Below are 19,186 nucleotides of genomic sequence, written 5' to 3' on the forward strand. Positions count from 1 at the left end.
TAGTTGTTTTCTTTTGAAGTCGATGATTGATTTTTCTCAGAATGTAATCAAACGTTTCCACTGCTCTTAAAAACTGGAAAAATCTCATTGAATCACTGCGAAGGTCATGATAAAGGTGATGGAATTCACCATAAGCAAGTCTATTTCTATCAAGTTCATTAACGCCTTGTATTTTTTTGCTTTTCTTCAAAATTAGCCTTCGCAGTTATGTACTTTCTATAAGTAATAATCGTTTGGATAACAAATTCATTACGTCCTTTTGGTTCGAAAGCTAGGAAATAAATAAAACGACGCTTAACCAATTTGAACAGGACAACAGGCGCGATGACATCTCAAAAGCGGCATCGCTCGACGTTCACCGCTTGAGCGTCCCCAATGTGAACGCACACTAAGTTTAATTCACAAAATTTCGTACATTCAAGTGTAAAAGCGATTGTTTATTTATATATATATATAATTTTTTATCATATTCACTTTAATTTCGGTTTTTTTTACATCGTTTCTTATTATTCTGTTTTAGTACAATACTTGCGTTAAAAAATTTGGTTCACTTTCATGAAAATGACATTATTTAAGGCGAGAGAAATTTCAATATCCTTGTACTTGAATATCTAGTTTGAATGTGTTAAGTAATTTAATTATTAATAAACTAATCTGATAAATTTATGAACACATGAGGATCTACAAGTCTACATAATAAAGAAATGTTACTAAATTGTGGATATAATTTTATTGCATATTCGGTTTTACAGTTATTGATAATTGATGTTACACACCTCACACATCATATAAGTTCCCCTATTTGATGGTGTTTCTAATAAATGAATAATTAACTCCAAGGCTACAACTTTACATTAGTAAAGAAGTACTGGAGTCTGAGAAGTAAGGTATGAAACTAAAAAATACATTAGATCAAAACAAAAAAAAATTTATTACACAAAATATTGTAAGTTGTTTATTGTAAAGCTGAAAAAGTTAATCATATAAAAATATTAATTACAATTTTTTCCGAAGCGATGAATATAATATGTGTATAGTTCCTATACCATAAGCTACAAAAAAGTTTATGAATACAAAAAAAAAATGTATATAATCACATTCAAACTTGGGAATGTAGTCATGGAATCTTATTTCGTTACCACGGGCAAATAGAATTTGTGGGATTTTGTATCCCTGGTATGTTTAAAAGGCCCTTTAGGTGCATCTACCAATACAGCAGGACAAGGTCCAATGTTTCTAGGAGAATATTCTTTTTTGTAAGAAGTAACTATCTGGGTATTTGTATCGCCCAAAGTGATATTAGAAACGTTCGATCGTCTTGTTACTCGTTCTATTTTATGAATATTCTGTTGTTTTGTAAAGTCGCCATAAGATCTCGCTTCAGATTGTCCATAGAAATGGCCTCCAACAGATAAATTATCTTTTCTAACAATTTTCTCTGGTCGTTCGACCATTTGATAAACATGTTGGTGTTGTAAACTGCGTCTGTTCGATACGTTTGATTCTTGATTCGAACGGTGCATTGAGCTTAAACTGTGCCTTTCCGTGTTCACTACTGTTCTACCTTGATCATGAAGGTTACAAACCGATTTGCGCATGTCCAAGGCAGATGAACTGGTAGCGTGTAGAGCTTCTGTCGATGTATGTATACCTTTACGATGTAATATTTGATTATTTATTTCCTCTGACGTAAGAGTGTTCTTTTTATGATGTGAAGTTCTACTTGAAACGTCATTATTTGAAAATTCTATGTGGCCGGTCTGATTAACTATAACCTGCGAGGAAGATTTTTGAATGTTTGATTGTCTTACGTGGGTTTGAGATGAAGATTTTTTGATTTCATTTACTGCTGTTTGTTTCAAATGACGTTCCGAATGATCGTTAGCCTGTTGTACACCGTTGGTAGTTACTGTAGTAGTTTTTATAGTTCTGGTAACGTTACCGTCGGTAAGAGTCTTTGTATCAGTAGATACATCAGTATTAGATTTTTGAAGAGTTTTAACATCTTTCTTAGTAACGGAGTCATCGTTTACAACTTTCTTGACTTGTGTAGTGTGTCTTTCAACTACATCATTAATAATATTATTATTAACAGTCTTTCGATCTACTTTTCTCGTGTAAGTTTTATAATTGCTTTGATTGGTTGTTTGCATATTCGTAACATCGTTACCAAGCGTAATGTGAGATTCCATATATTTATTTTTATTTATTATTTGACGACTAGGGGAAACTTTTACAGTCTTATCAAAACTGTCGTGTGTTGTGGTGTTTGTTTCCATTTTGCCACTTCCAACTCTAAGATGATCCTCGTGTTTCTTTATTTCTGCCCTCTCTCCTCTTACTACTGTATATTGTGATTTGGCGACAGTGGTATCTTGGAATTCGCCAGTAATCTTCAAATTATCTTGAGGTTTCCTAACAGGAGCTCTATCTCCTCTCGTAGGTTTGAATTCTTCTTTATTTTTGGGGGATCCAAAGAACTCACCTTCTGGCTTAAGATTATCAGGATGTTTTACAATATCTGCTCGATCACCCGGGCCATATTTTGGTGTAACTGGTTTTTCAAAGTCTCCTTCTGGGCGTAAGTTATCTTGAGGTTTCTTAGGTGTGGGTCTTTCGGCGGGTTGATATTTAACCGAATCTGGTCTGTCGAAATCTCCTTCAGGTTTTAAATTATCTGGATGTTTAATAGGAGTTCTTCGTTCTGCAGGTCCTACTTTTGATACAGTTCTCCTATCAAAATCACCTTCTGGTCGGAGATTGTCTTGAGGCTTTTTAGGAGTGGGTCTTTCTGCAGGACTCCAATCTGGCTTATGTGGTCTTTCAAAATCTCCTTCGGGATGCAAGTTATCATGGTGTCTAATTGGAGTTCTTCTTTCTCCCGGTCCAACCTTAGACGGTGTAGGCCGCTCAAACTCACCTTCTGGTTTTAAATTATCTTGAGGCTTTTTAGGAGTAGGTCTTTCTGCAGGACTCCAACCTGGCTTGTGCGGTCTTTCAAAATCGCCTTCGGGATGCAAGTTATCATGGTGTCTAATTGGAGTTCTTCTTTCTCCTGGCCCAACCTTAGTTGGCGTAGGACGCTCAAACTCACCTTCTGGTTTTAAATTATCTTGAGGCTTTTTAGGAGTAGGTCTTTCCGCCGGTTGATATTTGGGTTTATCAGGACGCTCAAAATCGCCTTCTGGGTGCAAATTATCTTCATGACGTATAATTTCGGTTTTTTGGAAGCCAGTTGAGTATTCATCGCGTTTTCTATATTCATTGAACTCTCCAACCATTTTTAGGTTATCTTCGTGTCTTACAATTTCACATTTATCTCCTCTAACTACTTTATAGTCATCTCTGGAACGTAAATCTGTGAATTCGCCTTCAACTCTTAAATTATCTTCACGTCTAATAACTTGCGTACGGTCAGTAATAGTCGTTTTGCTATAATCATCCCTTCTGCGTATATCCCATTCACCTTCCATTCTGAGATTATCCTCGTGTTTTATTATCTCGTTTCTTTTATTCACTTCTAATTTGGAATAATCGTCTCTTCGTCTGATATCCCATTCGCCTTCCATTTTCAGATTATCTTCGTGCTTAACAATCTCAACTCTTTCTCCTTTTACAATTTTGTAATCGTCTCTTCTGCTAATTGTCATGTCACCTTCAGGTTTTAAGTTGTCATGATGCTTTATCGGCTTTCTTAATTCAGCAGGACCCACTTCTATTATATCTGGACGTTCAAATTCTCCCTCGGGTTTCAAATTATCCTCAGGCTTTTTAGCAATTGGTCTTTCTGCTGGTTTATATTTTGGTTTTTCCGGACGGTCAAAATCTCCTTCTGGGCGCAAGTTATCATCGTGTTTAATAGGAGTTCTACGCTCAGCAGATCCAACTTTTGTTGGTGATGGTCTTTCGAAATCTCCTTCTGGACGAAGATTATCTTCTGGTCGTTTTTGTTTAGGCCTTTCAGTAGGTATATAACCTGGTTTGGAAGGACGTTCAAAGTCACCTTCTGGATGCAAGTTATCTTCTGGACGTTTAGCAGTAGGTCTTTCTGTGGGCCTGTATTTTGGTTTTTCGGGTCGTTCGAAATCTCCTTCTGGTCTTAAATTGTCGTCGTGTTTTATGGGTGTCCTACGTTCAGCTGGACCCACCTTGTGAGGCGTAGGTCTTTCAAAATCGCCTTCAGGACGGAGATTATCCTCTGGTCGTTTTTGTTTGGGTCTTTCTGCCGGAACATAACCAGGTTTCTCCGGGCGTTCAAAGTCACCTTCTGGATGCAAGTTATCTTCTGGACGTTTGGCAGTAGGTCTTTCTGTGGGCCTGTATTTTGGTTTTTCGGGTCGTTCGAAATCTCCTTCTGGTCTTAAGTTATCGTCATGTTTTATGGGACTCCTACGTTCAGCTGGACCCACTTTGGTTGGAGAAGGTCTCTCAAAATCACCTTCAGGACGGAGATTATCCTCTGGTCGTTTTTGTTTGGGTCTTTCTGCTGGAACATAACCAGGTTTCTCCGGGCGTTCAAAGTCACCTTCTGGATGCAAGTTATCTTCTGGACGTTTAGCAGTAGGTCTTTCTGTGGGCCTGTATTTTGGTTTTTCGGGTCGTTCGAAATCTCCTTCTGGTCTTAAATTGTCGTCGTGTTTTATGGGTGTCCTACGTTCAGCTGGACCCACCTTGTGAGGCGTAGGTCTTTCAAAATCGCCTTCAGGACGGAGATTATCCTCTGGTCGTTTTTGTTTGGGTCTTTCTGCCGGAACATAACCAGGTTTCTCCGGGCGTTCAAAGTCACCTTCTGGATGCAAGTTATCTTCTGGACGCTTGGCAGTAGGTCTTTCTGTGGGCCTGTATTTTGGTTTTTCGGGTCGTTCGAAATCTCCTTCTGGTCTTAAGTTATCGTCATGTTTTATGGGAGTTCTACGTTCAGCTGGACCCACTTTGTGAGGCGTAGGTCTTTCAAAATCGCCTTCAGGACGGAGATTATCCTCTGGTCGTTTTTGTTTGGGTCTTTCTGCTGGAACATAACCAGGTTTCTCCGGGCGTTCAAAGTCACCTTCTGGATGCAAGTTATCTTCTGGACGTTTAGCAGTAGGTCTTTCTGTGGGCCTGTATTTTGGTTTTTCGGGTCGTTCGAAATCTCCTTCTGGTCTTAAGTTATCGTCATGTTTTATGGGAGTTCTTCTTTCAGCTGGGCCAACTTTGGTTGGAGAAGGTCTCTCAAAATCACCTTCAGGACGGAGATTATCCTCTGGTCGTTTTTGTTTGGGTCTTTCTGCTGGAACATAACCCGGTTTCTCCGGGCGTTCAAAGTCACCTTCTGGATGCAAGTTATCTTCTGGACGTTTAGCAATAGGTCGTTCCGTGGGCCTGTATTTTGGTTTTTCAGGTCGTTCAAAATCTCCTTCTGGTCTTAAGTTATCGTCATGTTTTATGGGAGTTCTACGTTCAGCTGGACCCACTTTGTGAGGCGTAGGTCTTTCAAAATCGCCTTCAGGACGGAGATTATCCTCTGGTCGTTTTTGTTTGGGTCTTTCTGCCGGAACATAACCAGGTTTCTCCGGGCGTTCAAAGTCACCTTCTGGATGCAAGTTATCTTCTGGACGTTTAGCAGTAGGTCTTTCTGTGGGCCTGTATTTTGGTTTTTCGGGTCGTTCGAAATCTCCTTCTGGTCTTAAGTTATCGTCATGTTTTATGGGAGTTCTACGTTCAGCTGGACCCACTTTGTGAGGCGTAGGTCTTTCAAAATCGCCTTCAGGACGGAGATTATCCTCTGGTCGTTTTTGTTTGGGTCTTTCTGCTGGAACATAACCAGGTTTCTCCGGGCGTTCAAAGTCACCTTCTGGATGCAAGTTATCTTCTGGACGTTTGGCAGTAGGTCTTTCTGTGGGCCTGTATTTTGGTTTTTCGGGTCGTTCGAAATCTCCTTCTGGTCTTAAGTTATCGTCATGTTTTATGGGAGTTCTTCTTTCAGCTGGGCCAACTTTGGTTGGAGAAGGTCTTTCAAAGTCACCTTCTGGTCGGAGATTATCTTGTGGTCGTTTTTGTTTGGGTCTTTCAACTGATTTATATTCTGGTTTTTCTGGTCGTTCGAAATCTCCCTCTGGTCTTAAGTTATCCTCAGGCTTTTTGGGTGTTGGACGTTCAGAAGGTCTATATTTTGGTTTCTCGGGCCTCTCGAAATCACCTTCTGGTCTAAGGTTATCTTCAGGTCTTTTTTGTTTCGGTCTTTCAACGGGAGACCATTCTGGTTTTTCTGGGCGTTCGAAATCTCCCTCTGGTCTTAAGTTATCCTCAGGTTTTTTGGGTGTTGGACGTTCAGAAGGTCTATATTTTGGTTTTTCAGGTCTCTCGAAATCGCCTTCTGGTCTAAGGTTATCTTCAGGTCTTTTCTGTTTCGGTCTTTCAACGGGAGACCATTCTGGTTTTTCTGGGCGTTCGAAATCTCCTTCTGGTCTTAAGTTATCCTCAGGTTTTTTAGGTGTTGGACGTTCAGAAGGTCTATATTTTGGTTTATCAGGTCTCTCGAAATCGCCTTCTGGTCTAAGGTTATCTTCAGGTCTTTTCTGTTTCGGTCTTTCAACGGGAGACCATTCTGGTTTTTCTGGGCGTTCGAAATCTCCTTCTGGTCTTAAGTTATCCTCAGGTTTTTTAGGTGTTGGACGTTCAGAAGGTCTATATTTTGGTTTTTCAGGTCTCTCGAAATCGCCTTCTGGTCTAAGGTTATCTTCAGGTCTTTTCTGTTTCGGTCTTTCAACGGGAGACCATTCTGGTTTTTCTGGGCGTTCGAAATCTCCTTCTGGTCTTAAGTTATCCTCAGGTTTTTTAGGTGTTGGACGTTCAGAAGGTCTATATTTTGGTTTTTCAGGTCTCTCGAAATCGCCTTCTGGTCTAAGGTTATCTTCAGGTCTTTTCTGTTTCGGTCTTTCAACGGGAGACCATTCTGGTTTTTCTGGGCGTTCGAAATCTCCTTCTGGTCTTAAGTTATCCTCAGGTTTTTTGGGTGTTGGACGTTCAGAAGGTCTATATTTTGGTTTCTCAGGTCTCTCGAAATCACCTTCTGGTCTAAGGTTATCTTCAGGTCTTTTTTGTTTCGGTCTTTCAACGGGAGACCATTCTGGTTTTTCTGGTCGTTCGAAATCTCCCTCTGGTCTAAGGTTATCTTCAGGCCTTTTCTGTTTCGGTCTTTCTGCAGGAGACCATTCTGTTTTCTCTGGTCGCTCAAAATCACCTTCAGGTCTTAAATTATCATCAGGTTTCCTTTGTTTAGGTCTTTCAGCAGGAATAAATTTCTCGGGTGTTCTCTTCTCAAACTCTCCCTCTGGTTTAAGATTATCTTTTGGTTTAGTTGGTTTAGGGCGTTCAACATTTTTGGGAAGGTAATCTTCTTTAGATTTTGGAGTTCCATAGAAAGGACCTTCTGGTTTTAAATTGTCATGATGAATTACAACTGTTTGACTAAAATCAGTAACATCATAATTTTTGTAAACATTTTGACTGGTAGTAGTAGTTTCAAAGGTTTCAGTCGAATAAAATTTATCTACGTCGTCTTTTGTCCATGTTCTTCTTCTTACCGGGCGTTCTACAACAACAAGTTCACCAGTGAAGTCAGTCTTGTTTGTAGTAATATCTAGAAAATAAAAACAAATTATCGTTACTAGTGAAAAAGTACATTGAAATCAGCAATAATATCATAGAAGAAGCATATTCAAAAATAACTTACCAGTGAACTTTCCTTCAATTATGAGATTATCTTCACGGCGAACAATATCGGCTCTGTCCGCAGTAAATACCTTATAATCTTCAGTGATAGTTGTGGTACTAGTAAAGTCTCCCTCTGGTCTCAAATTATCTTGCGGTTTCTTCACAACGGGCTTTTCTGCAGGCTTCCAATCTTCTGGTTTGCGTTTTTCGAACTCTCCTTCAGGTTTAAGATTATCTTCTGGACGTTTTGGTTTAGGTCTTTCAGTGGGCGACCAAGTAGGTTTTTCTGGACGTTCAAAATCGCCTTCTGGTCTCAAATTATCTTCAGGTCTCTTTTGTTGTGGTCTTTCTGCTGGGCTCCAGCTTGGTTTGTCAGGCCTTTCAAAGTCTCCTTCAGGTTTCAAGTTATCTTGAGGTTTTCTAGCTTCAGGTCTGTCACCAGGACGCCATTTTTCTGGCGTTCGTTTTTCAAAGTCTCCTTCCGGTTTCAAATTATCTTCAGGTCTTCTTTGCTTCGGTCGTTCGGCTGGACTCCATTCAGGTTTTTCTGGTCTCTCGAAGTCTCCTTCTGGCCGCAGGTTATCATGTGGTTTTCTAATTTCAGGTCTCTCACCTATAAAGACATACAATGTGTGATAAAATAATAAGTTCATTTATCATCTCTACCATTATAATCGTCTATTTACCTGGACGCCATTTTTCCGGTGTACGTTTTTCAAAATCTCCTTCGGGTTTCAAGTTATCCTCTGGTTTTTTTTGTTGTGGACGCTCTGCAGGTTTCCATTCTGGTCGTTCAGGTCTTTCAAAGTCTCCTTCGGGTTTTAAATTATCATCGGGTTTTCGAATTTCTGGTCTATCTCCTGGTCTCCATTTTTCTGGTGTTCGTTTTTCGAAATCTCCTTCAGGACGTAAATTATCTTCGGGCCTTTTTTGCTGTGGTCGTTCAGCAGGTTGCCATCCAGGTTTATCGGGCCTCTCAAATTCTCCTTCTGGTCTCAAATTATCTTCTGGTTTTTTAGGTGCTGGTCTATCTCCGGGCTGCCATTTTTCAGGTTTACGTTTCTCGAAATCGCCTTCTGGTTTCAAATTATCCTCTGGTTTTCTCACAGGAGCTCGATCTCCCGGTTTCCACTCTTCAGGCTTGTATCTTTCAAATTCACCTTCCGGTTTTAAATTGTCTTCTGGTTTTTTCTGTTTGGGCCTTTCAGCTGGCTTCCATTCTTCTGGCTGACGCTTAACAAAATCGCCTTCGGGTTTCAAATGATCTTGAGGCTTAACAGTGGGGTAACGTTCTCCTTTTACAGCGTTGTAATCATCTTTAGGTTGGCCGAGGAAAGGTCCTTCAGGATGAAGGTGATCATTATAATTGTCCGGGTTGTGAGGGCATGTATGTCGTCTGAAATAATAAAATAAAATTATATTAAATTCATAATCTCGATTGAAACAATGAAAATAAAACTTGAAAAAGCCGATTCAAAACAGATATAAGAAGGGCATTGAGTTGCTTAACATACTATTTTGTCGGGAAGTTTTTTAGTCGGGGATTTAATATTGGGATAAGTGCAGTACTGCCAAGGACAGTACCTTGAAAGAGATGTATTCATCTCATATGTTTTCATTTAAAAAATTCATTAATGATAAAAAATATCTAAATTTTTAATGAGTTTTGATGTAACTGTAATTTTTATTAATATATTGGAATTTGTATGTTGAATATCAAGAACAGAAAATCTCCTTATAAGCTAAAAAAGTTGGATAACGGATAATATAAAATCCTGAACTGAACTGAAGTGAACGCTGAAATTAGAGAAGTGTTAAATGAAGAGACTATTACCAGATTTATAGAATCTAATATGATGAGAAAAATAGTGACGAAGTAACAGAATGGAAGCCTTCAGAAAACCAGCCCAGAGGAAGACCGAAAAGCTAATGGGAGTCAAATAACAAAACTAAACAAAATGGAAGTCCGCGGATGTTGGAGTAATACCCAGGTCAGGAAAATATGGATCAAAATATCGGAAAAACCCAACCGTCGTTGTTAATTTCGACGAACTGGCTCAAGTTTTTCTACAAGAAAACTGCCCTGTACAGCAATTATACGAAAATTGAGTACGCAACTTACTAGCATTATAGAATGCTCCAAAATCTGAGAATAATATTGGTCATCACAAATACATTCAATTCATTAAATTTACTAAATTTCATAAACCTAACCTAACCTAAATCTCCCACCAACAAGTGCAGCAGCTCATCAACACATGAATCGTGTTTATTACCAAATTCAAAAATGGTTAGGACATGATTTAGAACCTCAAGAATGGGGCTGGGTACTCCAAAATGAGTTTCTGCAGCCAATAACTACACTATTACCACCAGCTCCAGATGAATTACTCAGTAGAATATTTTGTAATTGTACAAATGGTTGTGGTTTACGCTGCGGATGCAGCAAATCGGGCTTGCAATGCACTTTAGCTTGTGGACAATGCAATGGGCAAGCTTGTCTCAATGCTGTTGTATTGCAAGACGATACCGAGGAAGAAACTGCATTTGATCCAGAAATTTTAGAAGGTTTGGAGACAATCATGCAGGTAAACGAAGATGGTGAAGATGAAATTGAAATTTTCAATTTCCTAGGAGATTCGCGGTTGACCTTGTATTACAGTATATATGCCTGAGCGCTGGGTGCTCTCTATCTCGATGTGGCTTGAGCGTACAGAAAAAAAGTTGAGACAAAAGTTGTGGCAAATTTTTTTATCTTTAATTTTCATAATAGTTGTTGAAGTGATTGGTACCATAGAAACGGAGATAATTGCAAAAAACCGATTTTCATGACCTTTGACCTTGAATAACTTCCGACGCAGACACGAGATAATATCAGACTTTTGAGAAATGAAGCTGTATACTAGTTTCCAGCTTATTATCTCAAATTCCTAGGTGAAACCCTAAAGTGACTGGATTAAGAAGCATTGAATGCGTTTTACCACTAAATTCAACGTGATTTAACAATTTTATTTCAATATTTCAAATAGTTGACTGTTTTGAGAAAAAAATTAATGTTTGTCTGTATGAGATTCTAAATAATCATTTTACGCCTACTCTTTTCAAATTATTTCAATCCAACAACTATCACTTGTTTTCGACCAAAATTTAAAACCACCCTACCTCTTAAATTTCCCAATATTCCTTGTAGTAAACCTTCCCAATAATTTATTCATACGTTTATGTCTTATTCCAACATACACATACTATATATCGTTCCATCTTTCCTATTGTATTCATATATTTCCACTTTCAATTTTCAGTCGAGTTCAAGAAACCTCGTTTTAAATCACAATCGGGTGTTCAAAATATCAATTTCCGTACACAAAAAATGTAGTAGATAATCGATACCGAAGTCATTCTTACATTCAATCAATACAAGAAGTATAGATAACAATAATGTAGCTACAATACTAGCTCGTTCTATTATCAAAGTAGCACTAAAGCGTCAACCTGTGCTTGATATGGTGGCCTACTTTAATCCCATTAGACCTAGAGAAGTTAGAAGTCAGATCGATCAACACAATATTTGTTTTCAGTCCTGGAGTTTGGTTAATTGCTTATTTTTATGTAATTGTGGGGTAACTACATCGGTAAAAATAAAATTCGGTATCATTAGTACATAAAATATTAATTATTCTATTGCTCAGGGCTACAAAAAAATTTACAGGGTACGTTCAATAATTTTTTATAAAACGAAACGAAAAAAAAAACGTTCAATTAACAGTTTTCATTTCTTGTGCACATCATTCAGAAATTCATAATAGCGGTCGCTTCGTGCTTTAACTATTTCCACAGTTATGATAATGTATCGTTTTTCGTATTTATTCACACTCTTTCTTCTCGTGGCGTGCACTAATAAACACTGTCTCTACGTTCTTAATTTATTTACACACTATACTATACACTTAACTAATAATAATTTACTTATAATTATAATTTAAATAATTTCTGCGATTACTTTCACTAATTCGTTCTTTTAACTACGACTATTTATTATAAACTAACTAACTGCGTTTACACGAATCATTTATATTCCTTAATGAAATTTTACAAGTTCTAGAACAAAAAGAATGACAAGAAATGAATGAATAGATTTTCTTAGAAATAATTTAGAAGAAATACTGTAAATAAACCGGCTTCTATAATGAAAAGTTCATCAAAGTCGCGCGCGCCATTTATAAAAAACAGATGCCTCGCGAATTTGCCGAATTTTAAAATTCCGTTATAGCTGGACAGGGCAGGCCTAAGGACCCATTTGGCGTAATTATTCGTAACAGTAATCAGGTTACTTTTTTGTTCCATTATAAGCTCATGGGAAGTCAATCGAGCTACAGCTCTCAAGGTGAATGGAAATCGTAGACGAGATCGGGAAAAACAATTCGTTTGGTCCAAGTCCACAAAGTAAATACATACATAATACAGAAATTATTTAGTCAAACACTTCCTAGAGATACAGTTATATGTTACTTTCAATAATGATTCTTTTTTCTTTCACAAAACCAAACTGAAACCAACTCGAGAGCTGATTTTATCGTTTAATATTCGCTGCTATAAAACCAAATAGAAATGAATTTTCATTATTTGGTTTCAATCAGTTAAATTAATTGAATTAGCCTAAATGTTTGATATATATTAAGTACCAAATGCCAAATATAAAGCCTCAGATTTATTTGGGCAAAAATATATCCATTTTCTTCTGAAAATTATATACTTTTTTTTAAATTAATTATTGTAGCTAAAGAGATTTTTTAATAAGAGAATTTTTAGATCAAGAAATATATTAAATTTGGAAAAGATTTGAGGTGTTTAAATACCACAAAAATTCAAATCAGAACTCAAAGAAAAACAGCAAGCAAAGTGAAGAAAATAAATAGTTTTTATAAGAATCTCTTCTTAACCACAAACAATATTTATACTTTTAATCTACATCTACTAGTGACGTTCATTCAAACTGCAAAAATTAATAGGAATAATCATGCGAGAAATTCTGTGGTTGGTAGACTTGCTTCAAACCATTTTCTATCACATCCACACATATAACATCGATAACCTATAAATTCGTATGCCCTACTCGATAGACAGACAGATAAAATTAGTTATTTATGCAACAAGTGAGTAAAGTAATAATAAACCTTACGCATGAGATAATGATCGTCTGGAGCTTGGAACAGAAACTTATTAATTTCTTCACTGGCAAATGTCTTAGATTTTCTAGGTCTATAGCCAATTGATTTATTTTTCAAATATGCAGAGTTTCGAGTATTTACTGATGTCTTATTAGGGTGCCTTTCAGTTTTGATTAAGTCGACTACAGTATTGAGGACTTCCACATTTTGGATTTCGTTTAAAATGAAATACAGTTGAATTATTTCAACCTCTATTAGGTACATCTAGTTTTAATTTCTAATCTATTATCACAATTTTCTTGTTTGGGTCACAATTCCAATATTTTTTTCATCTGTCATTATCAGATTTCGTTAAGGAAGTCGTACCACAACGTGCAATACCTCATCTGATTCTTGACTTTAACATTAAGAGTTTTTTTTATACAGTTCCATTACTCACAACCCTTCCAGAATGATTGCTGAAAGGGAAAACCCAATTGGGTAAAGAGAGCGAAGAATCTGACCACAGTAAACATATGAAGAATAAAATAAATAAAAATTTTTAACAAGAATTAGTATAGTGATCACATGATCTACACGAAGATACAAAAAATTGTGGTTTTGGCACTAGGGGATCATCACATTATTCTCTAAATAGTCATAAATACCTAAACAGTGTATCTATCTGTAAATTGGTCGTAAAAGTATAGAATTTTTCATAATATGAAACAAATATCGAAAATCTATCATATTTTAATTAGAATTTAATATGTTTATATATGAGTTGCTACCATCAAAATCCACGTTTAAATAGTTTAGAGATTTGACAGTCTTAATGTGGTTACCAACTACAAAACTGTTTTTCGAAGTGAACTCAATTTTTCTCTCTAAGTTACAAAATTTTTTTGCATTGACATAAGTTTATTTCAGGAGTGGTTACTTAAGTTTGCTATTCAGAATATTTGTTAAATCAATATACCTTGTATGCAGTAAATTTTTGAAATATTGACAAAGTTACTGATAAAAAATGTTTACCAATATCTCCAATAAATATATTATTAAACTATTTTAAAGTATATAAAATAAAACAACAGTCTAGATAAACCTTCACTTATATCGAATCAGATATTGAGTGATCAAATATTTATCCTTTATGCTCTCGTTTTAGAAAAAAATAATTTTATCAAAAATAAATAAAAAATATTCTAATCAAAGTAATTTGTGAGACAAGTTGTGTAATTTTTATCACTAACTTCACACATCAACGGCTAAGTAAAATCAAAAATTTTGTGCTAGCATAACCCACGACGGGTTAAAACTATCTGTATATGGCGAAATACTTATAGTAAAATCATGAAAATTTCTACGTTTGGGTTTTCGGATACGATCTTTTTAACTAACTGTAACTTTGTTATTTTGAATGGAACAGTTTGTATATTAATACATTTTTGAAATCGACGTAAAATTTCAGTATACTTTTGTCAAAAAACTTTTTTCAAAAAATTTTACTGTTGCAGACCCTTATAAATTATTTTTTAAAGATATGAAAATGGATTCTGTTCGGTTGCTTTTAGCAAGGTCAGACGTATTTGAATCAATATTGAAAAATTTTTTATTTTACACAGGGTGTGTATAAAAAGTGTTCAAAGTTTAACTTCGTAAATATCAAATTTCTTTATTTTTTTAAATAGAACTACCCGGTATTTTCTATTTTAATGCGTTCAGGGGTAAAAATAAGGCATATTTATGCAGACTTTCCTACACTTAAGCCTTACAGTTATCCAGATATTAAATGTTTTCTGTAAATTTTTAGATATGGAGGTGTGGTGTAAATTTTATTTTGACCCATTGATACAAGTACTAAGAAATAAAAAAGTAAAGGGAGAAATTTATTTAAACTATGTAAGCCTATACACATGACGTACACAACAGAGTTTAGATTGATATGCCACTTTTATCTTATAATCACACGGTCCTAATTAAAAAAAACAATCAAGTAACTGAGACTAATATAGGAGGTCATACTAGCATATATATACAGTAATTGTAAACAAAAAACAAAAGTTTTGACTCTGACGGTCGAATTCGAGATACAGTCAAAGTGTTAAACTAAAAATTCTTCATATAAATGATGTTATAATTTTGATTAGATTGACCACATTATAAATTAGAATAATTAACATCTTCCGTTCCTATTCTCAGTCTCGACCTTCAACGATAACCAAACGATATTTTAATATCCTTGTTTTTTTCTATACTGATGGTTGTTAATAACATATCATTTAGCTGTTAAAATGTAGAAATAAACGTATACGAAAAATATAGGTATTTCAATGATTATTTTAGATATTTTTTTATGATTAATATGTCTATTTAAGGGTGACGAGGTGGACGTAAATCCTCTTCATTGGAACGACCTTGTGACTATTACAGCTCTATGTATGCTTTTTATTACTTATAGGATCTTCAGGTTCATTTTTCTATAGAAAAGTTGCTATGCTTCGGATTATTTTGCACTGTAACCATGTAGAATTCACTATCGAATTCTAAATGTCCTTTCACAAGGTCATATCAGTTCGCAGTTCAGTTTCAGTCTCAGTCGAACTGTCAATTCTTCCTAGGTGTAAAAGGATAAAAATTGAAAGCAAAGCTAAACTTAGACGGAGAGTTGACGGAATGGACAGACAGCTCATGCCTCGGTTTGGATCTGTCTGTTCTCGGTGTCATTTTAGTCATAGAAACGATCAGATCTAAAGTGCAACTACAGTAATTAGAGATAAAGGAAAATAACCTTGATAGGATCTCCACTATAGGGGCATCCCTTAATACTAAATTAAGATAAACCCTTTATTAGATAAGCCGCTACCACACGATGCGTCCAATGCTTCCAACGTTGGATGATTGGACGCCTCGTGTGATCGTAGTGAGTATGTTATTCGAGGAATGTTTTGCTTCAACATTGGCCATGGAAAATCGGTTTTTTTACCCTTAATTGGAACTAAATTGAAACTAACACTTGTGATATAACTATACACACTTCTTGACCTTTTTGGAATGAATGCGTGTTTTGTATGAAAAACCGAAGTTACCATTTATATCTGTTGTATGCCAGTAATCACTGTTTGGCGACGTTTTCATTTCTTTAGGTAAATTTAGATAAGGTTTCAGCTTTTGTTCACTGTTCCGCCAACGCTGGAAGGAGAATGTTGGGGCAAACGTTGGAAGCATCGTGTAGTACCTACTTTAGACTGTACTTCCAATGTACACGTCAAAATAAAGTTTGTTCATTATTAGTATAACAGCACTTATTGTTGGAGATGGTAAATATCATCGTCATTACTTTATTCTGAGGCTGGACTCACTTTTTCATCGAGTTATAGCAATAACTAGCTGATGGAAGGCTCAATATCACTTAAGTAACAAGGGATATTATCGTGATGGACAAACTAACATGCACCATATGACAAATAACATCAAACTAGTCATTCAACCAATAATAAAAGGGAAATCATTAATAACTATACGATAATTTGTTATCGAGATACATACAAGTGTTAATATATTTCACCTTTGAAAGGAGACATTCGGCTCAAAATGAATAAACGTATTCATTATAAGCAATTATTCATGTATGTTTTTTTATAGCATTTTGTCATGTCTATAAATAGACATAGAAACGTTAGTGTTATTGTATTCACGGCCAAACTTGAATAGAAAAATGGCAAGTTTTAAAATTTGTTAGCCTCCAAGCGATCGTTTAGTTTATTCCTACGATCTGCGCCCAAGAATACAAGCAACCGGTTATTTCTTGCATAACACACACTTATTTACACATTTAGACATCAGTAGCGTGACGGTTTGTTTTATACATTTGAAAAAATTTATTGGAAATTGAATAATTGCAGTGATGATTCATTATATTTTTGAAAGAGGAATATTTGATAAAAATGACATTGATTATCTATTTTCGGTAACTAAATTTAGCCATAGACATCGTTAAACATTAACTTGACTTAATTGGGCCTGGTGAAACGTATGGCTGCTGTTACAGCCATTCGATTCTCCTGCCGCTGCTTTCCACATCTTCCAAGCGGTCCGCAGGTCTTTGCTAATTTGATACGCCCATCTTCTCCTAGGCCTTCCTGGCGAGGGTCTTAAATAATGTTTGCTTATAAACATTCTCTCTCTCTCTCTCTATGAGAAATAATCTAACAGGGTTAAATCATTGAGTATTTTACATATTGACGTACTTTTAGTTCAATGTACCTATTATGTTGCATTCCAGTTGCAGTTATGTTGAATCATCTAAATCATCGATAAATTCTCACAACTAAGTTTGCAAACAAATCACATATCTTTCTAAAGTCAAGCTAGATGGGCAAGCTATTGAATATAGAACAGAAGATATCTGAGACAGACTCTAGATGGTAAACTCTAACCATTAAAGCTACGGAAGGTGTGCCTTCATAGGACCTGAACCCTTTTGTGGAATCAAGTAGAGAACAATAGAGAAAAAACTGGTAAAGAAGGTAGATAGGAAAAAACCTGGAACAATCTACAAGGATTGAGATAGGCAAAGATAATCCTGGGAAACTATAACCAAGGAAGATCGATCTGTTGAATGCACAAACCTAGGCAAATATACGAAAACTGACTGGAATTTTGTCGAAGCATTGCCGCCTCGATGGACACCTAAAGACGCTAGGTTTAGCAGAGAGTGCAACTTCCAAACTCTGTCCATTCATAGAGGACAAACCTCTATCCACATTTTCTCGAAATAAGGGAGGTTACGGTACTCCAGAGTATTACAATGGAGGGTATGATATAAAAGAGCCATCCTACATCCTGAACACTGATCAGCTGTGAATACTGAGTATCCCCAGTGTCACAGCTAGAAAAGGCGGCTCAATAGGTTCTTTGGATAGTCGTGTACATTACATCCTACTCAGAACATACTTACAAGGTCATGGATTTTCTAAAAAACAGGCTGATTATTCCATCCTTGTAAATACCCAAGTAAAAACAACAAAATTCTTTGTGGTCTACGAGAGAAAAAGTTTGATAACCTCTAATTTAAACAAATATTTATCAACAAACTTAATTGTGTAGTTGAGATTTTGTACTCCACTTTTCCTAACAATAAAAGGATCTTTTTTGAAATTATCGTATGCTCTAGGTTTTAATAGATGACTAAATTCAGGTGTTTTTGAGTAGATTCAGAATCTTTAATTTTACTTTTATTTCAATTTTGCTTTTCCGTCACTAAACATCTTCATATATTCCATAATCATCATTATTGTTGTGCATGTTTTTTCCTTGTTTTCTATCGTTCAACGATACGATTTATAATTTTCATTAACAATTAGCACAATTTCTTTTTTTTCCTCTACATTTAATACCCTGGCATATTTATTGGAATTTATTGTATTTCTAAATATGTATTTGAAGTTTATTGTTGTGTAAGTGAAATGACATCTTAATTAAAAATGTACTTACGGATACTATTATAGAGTACAGAAAGAAAAATGTACTAAATCAACGTTTCAAACATTTTAGAAATATAACTATATATTTTACAAAATTAAATAAAGTTTATCGATAAAGGCCGCTTGACATGATGCAATACAACGTGCAATGCAATGAAAGACGCAATTTTTCTTGATCAAAAGCATGCGCAAATGAAGTTCATTCGATTGTTTCATGCAAGATGTTGACATCATCGATTTTGTGGCATTTTTATTGTATACAACTTGCAAAATACTAGATAAAAATTGAGGTTAGGTATTTGTTTACTTTTACTGTTTACAGAGACTTACACTTTGTATTGCATTAACGGCCTTAACAACTTTACTGTTAAGCATAATTTATAGTTTCCAAAATACTTCGTATGTAACTGAAAACTTTTAATTACTGATAGTTAAATTTAGCCAAACAAAACTTTTTATGAATTATTCTTGATATTAATAAAAAAAAGTTTCCAATACATCGCGAACTTAAGTTGACACATTGTATATCAACTTCTCAACCAAGTATTTATTATTGTACTACTAACCTTGATCGCTTTATCTAAAAACTGACACAAATTAAATTCTGAAGAGGGTTACCAAATTAATTGAGATGTACATCAAAAAAAATAAATATATTATATTTTATTCGTGATGTAGGTACAATATTTGTGAATTATACATATTGAAAAAGACTCTGAATTTTAAATGAAGGAAAATTATTAAACAATTTTAAGAAAATCGGGCAACTAAGGAAAATAAAGAATTATCAATGAACTACCCTTAGTAAGGATGTAAAAATAAATGTATGATATATTTGTTCAAGAAGTATATCCGCCA

At 35.5% G+C, this 19,186-nt stretch overlaps 1 protein-coding gene across 2 annotated transcripts in view; it reads right to left on the minus strand.

Moving 5' to 3' along the window:
- Window positions 1-928: 928 nt before the first annotated feature.
- Window positions 929-19,186, minus strand: part of LOC130892050 (titin-like) — a 43,281-nt gene continuing 25,023 nt past the window's right edge. For both annotated transcript variants that reach the window (XM_057797257.1, XM_057797256.1), the window contains 3 exons: window positions 8,382-9,091; window positions 7,715-8,308; window positions 929-7,621 (listed from right to left, as the gene is read on the minus strand). In XM_057797257.1, the coding sequence (XP_057653240.1) occupies window positions 1,128-7,621; window positions 7,715-8,308; window positions 8,382-9,091 (7,798 nt within the window). In that variant the 3' untranslated portion in view covers window positions 929-1,127. The remainder of the gene's footprint in view (window positions 7,622-7,714; window positions 8,309-8,381; window positions 9,092-19,186) is intronic.

This window comes from Diorhabda carinulata, chromosome 3, assembly GCF_026250575.1.
Source record: "Diorhabda carinulata isolate Delta chromosome 3, icDioCari1.1, whole genome shotgun sequence".
Classification (NCBI taxonomy): Eukaryota; Metazoa; Arthropoda; class Insecta; order Coleoptera; family Chrysomelidae; genus Diorhabda; species Diorhabda carinulata.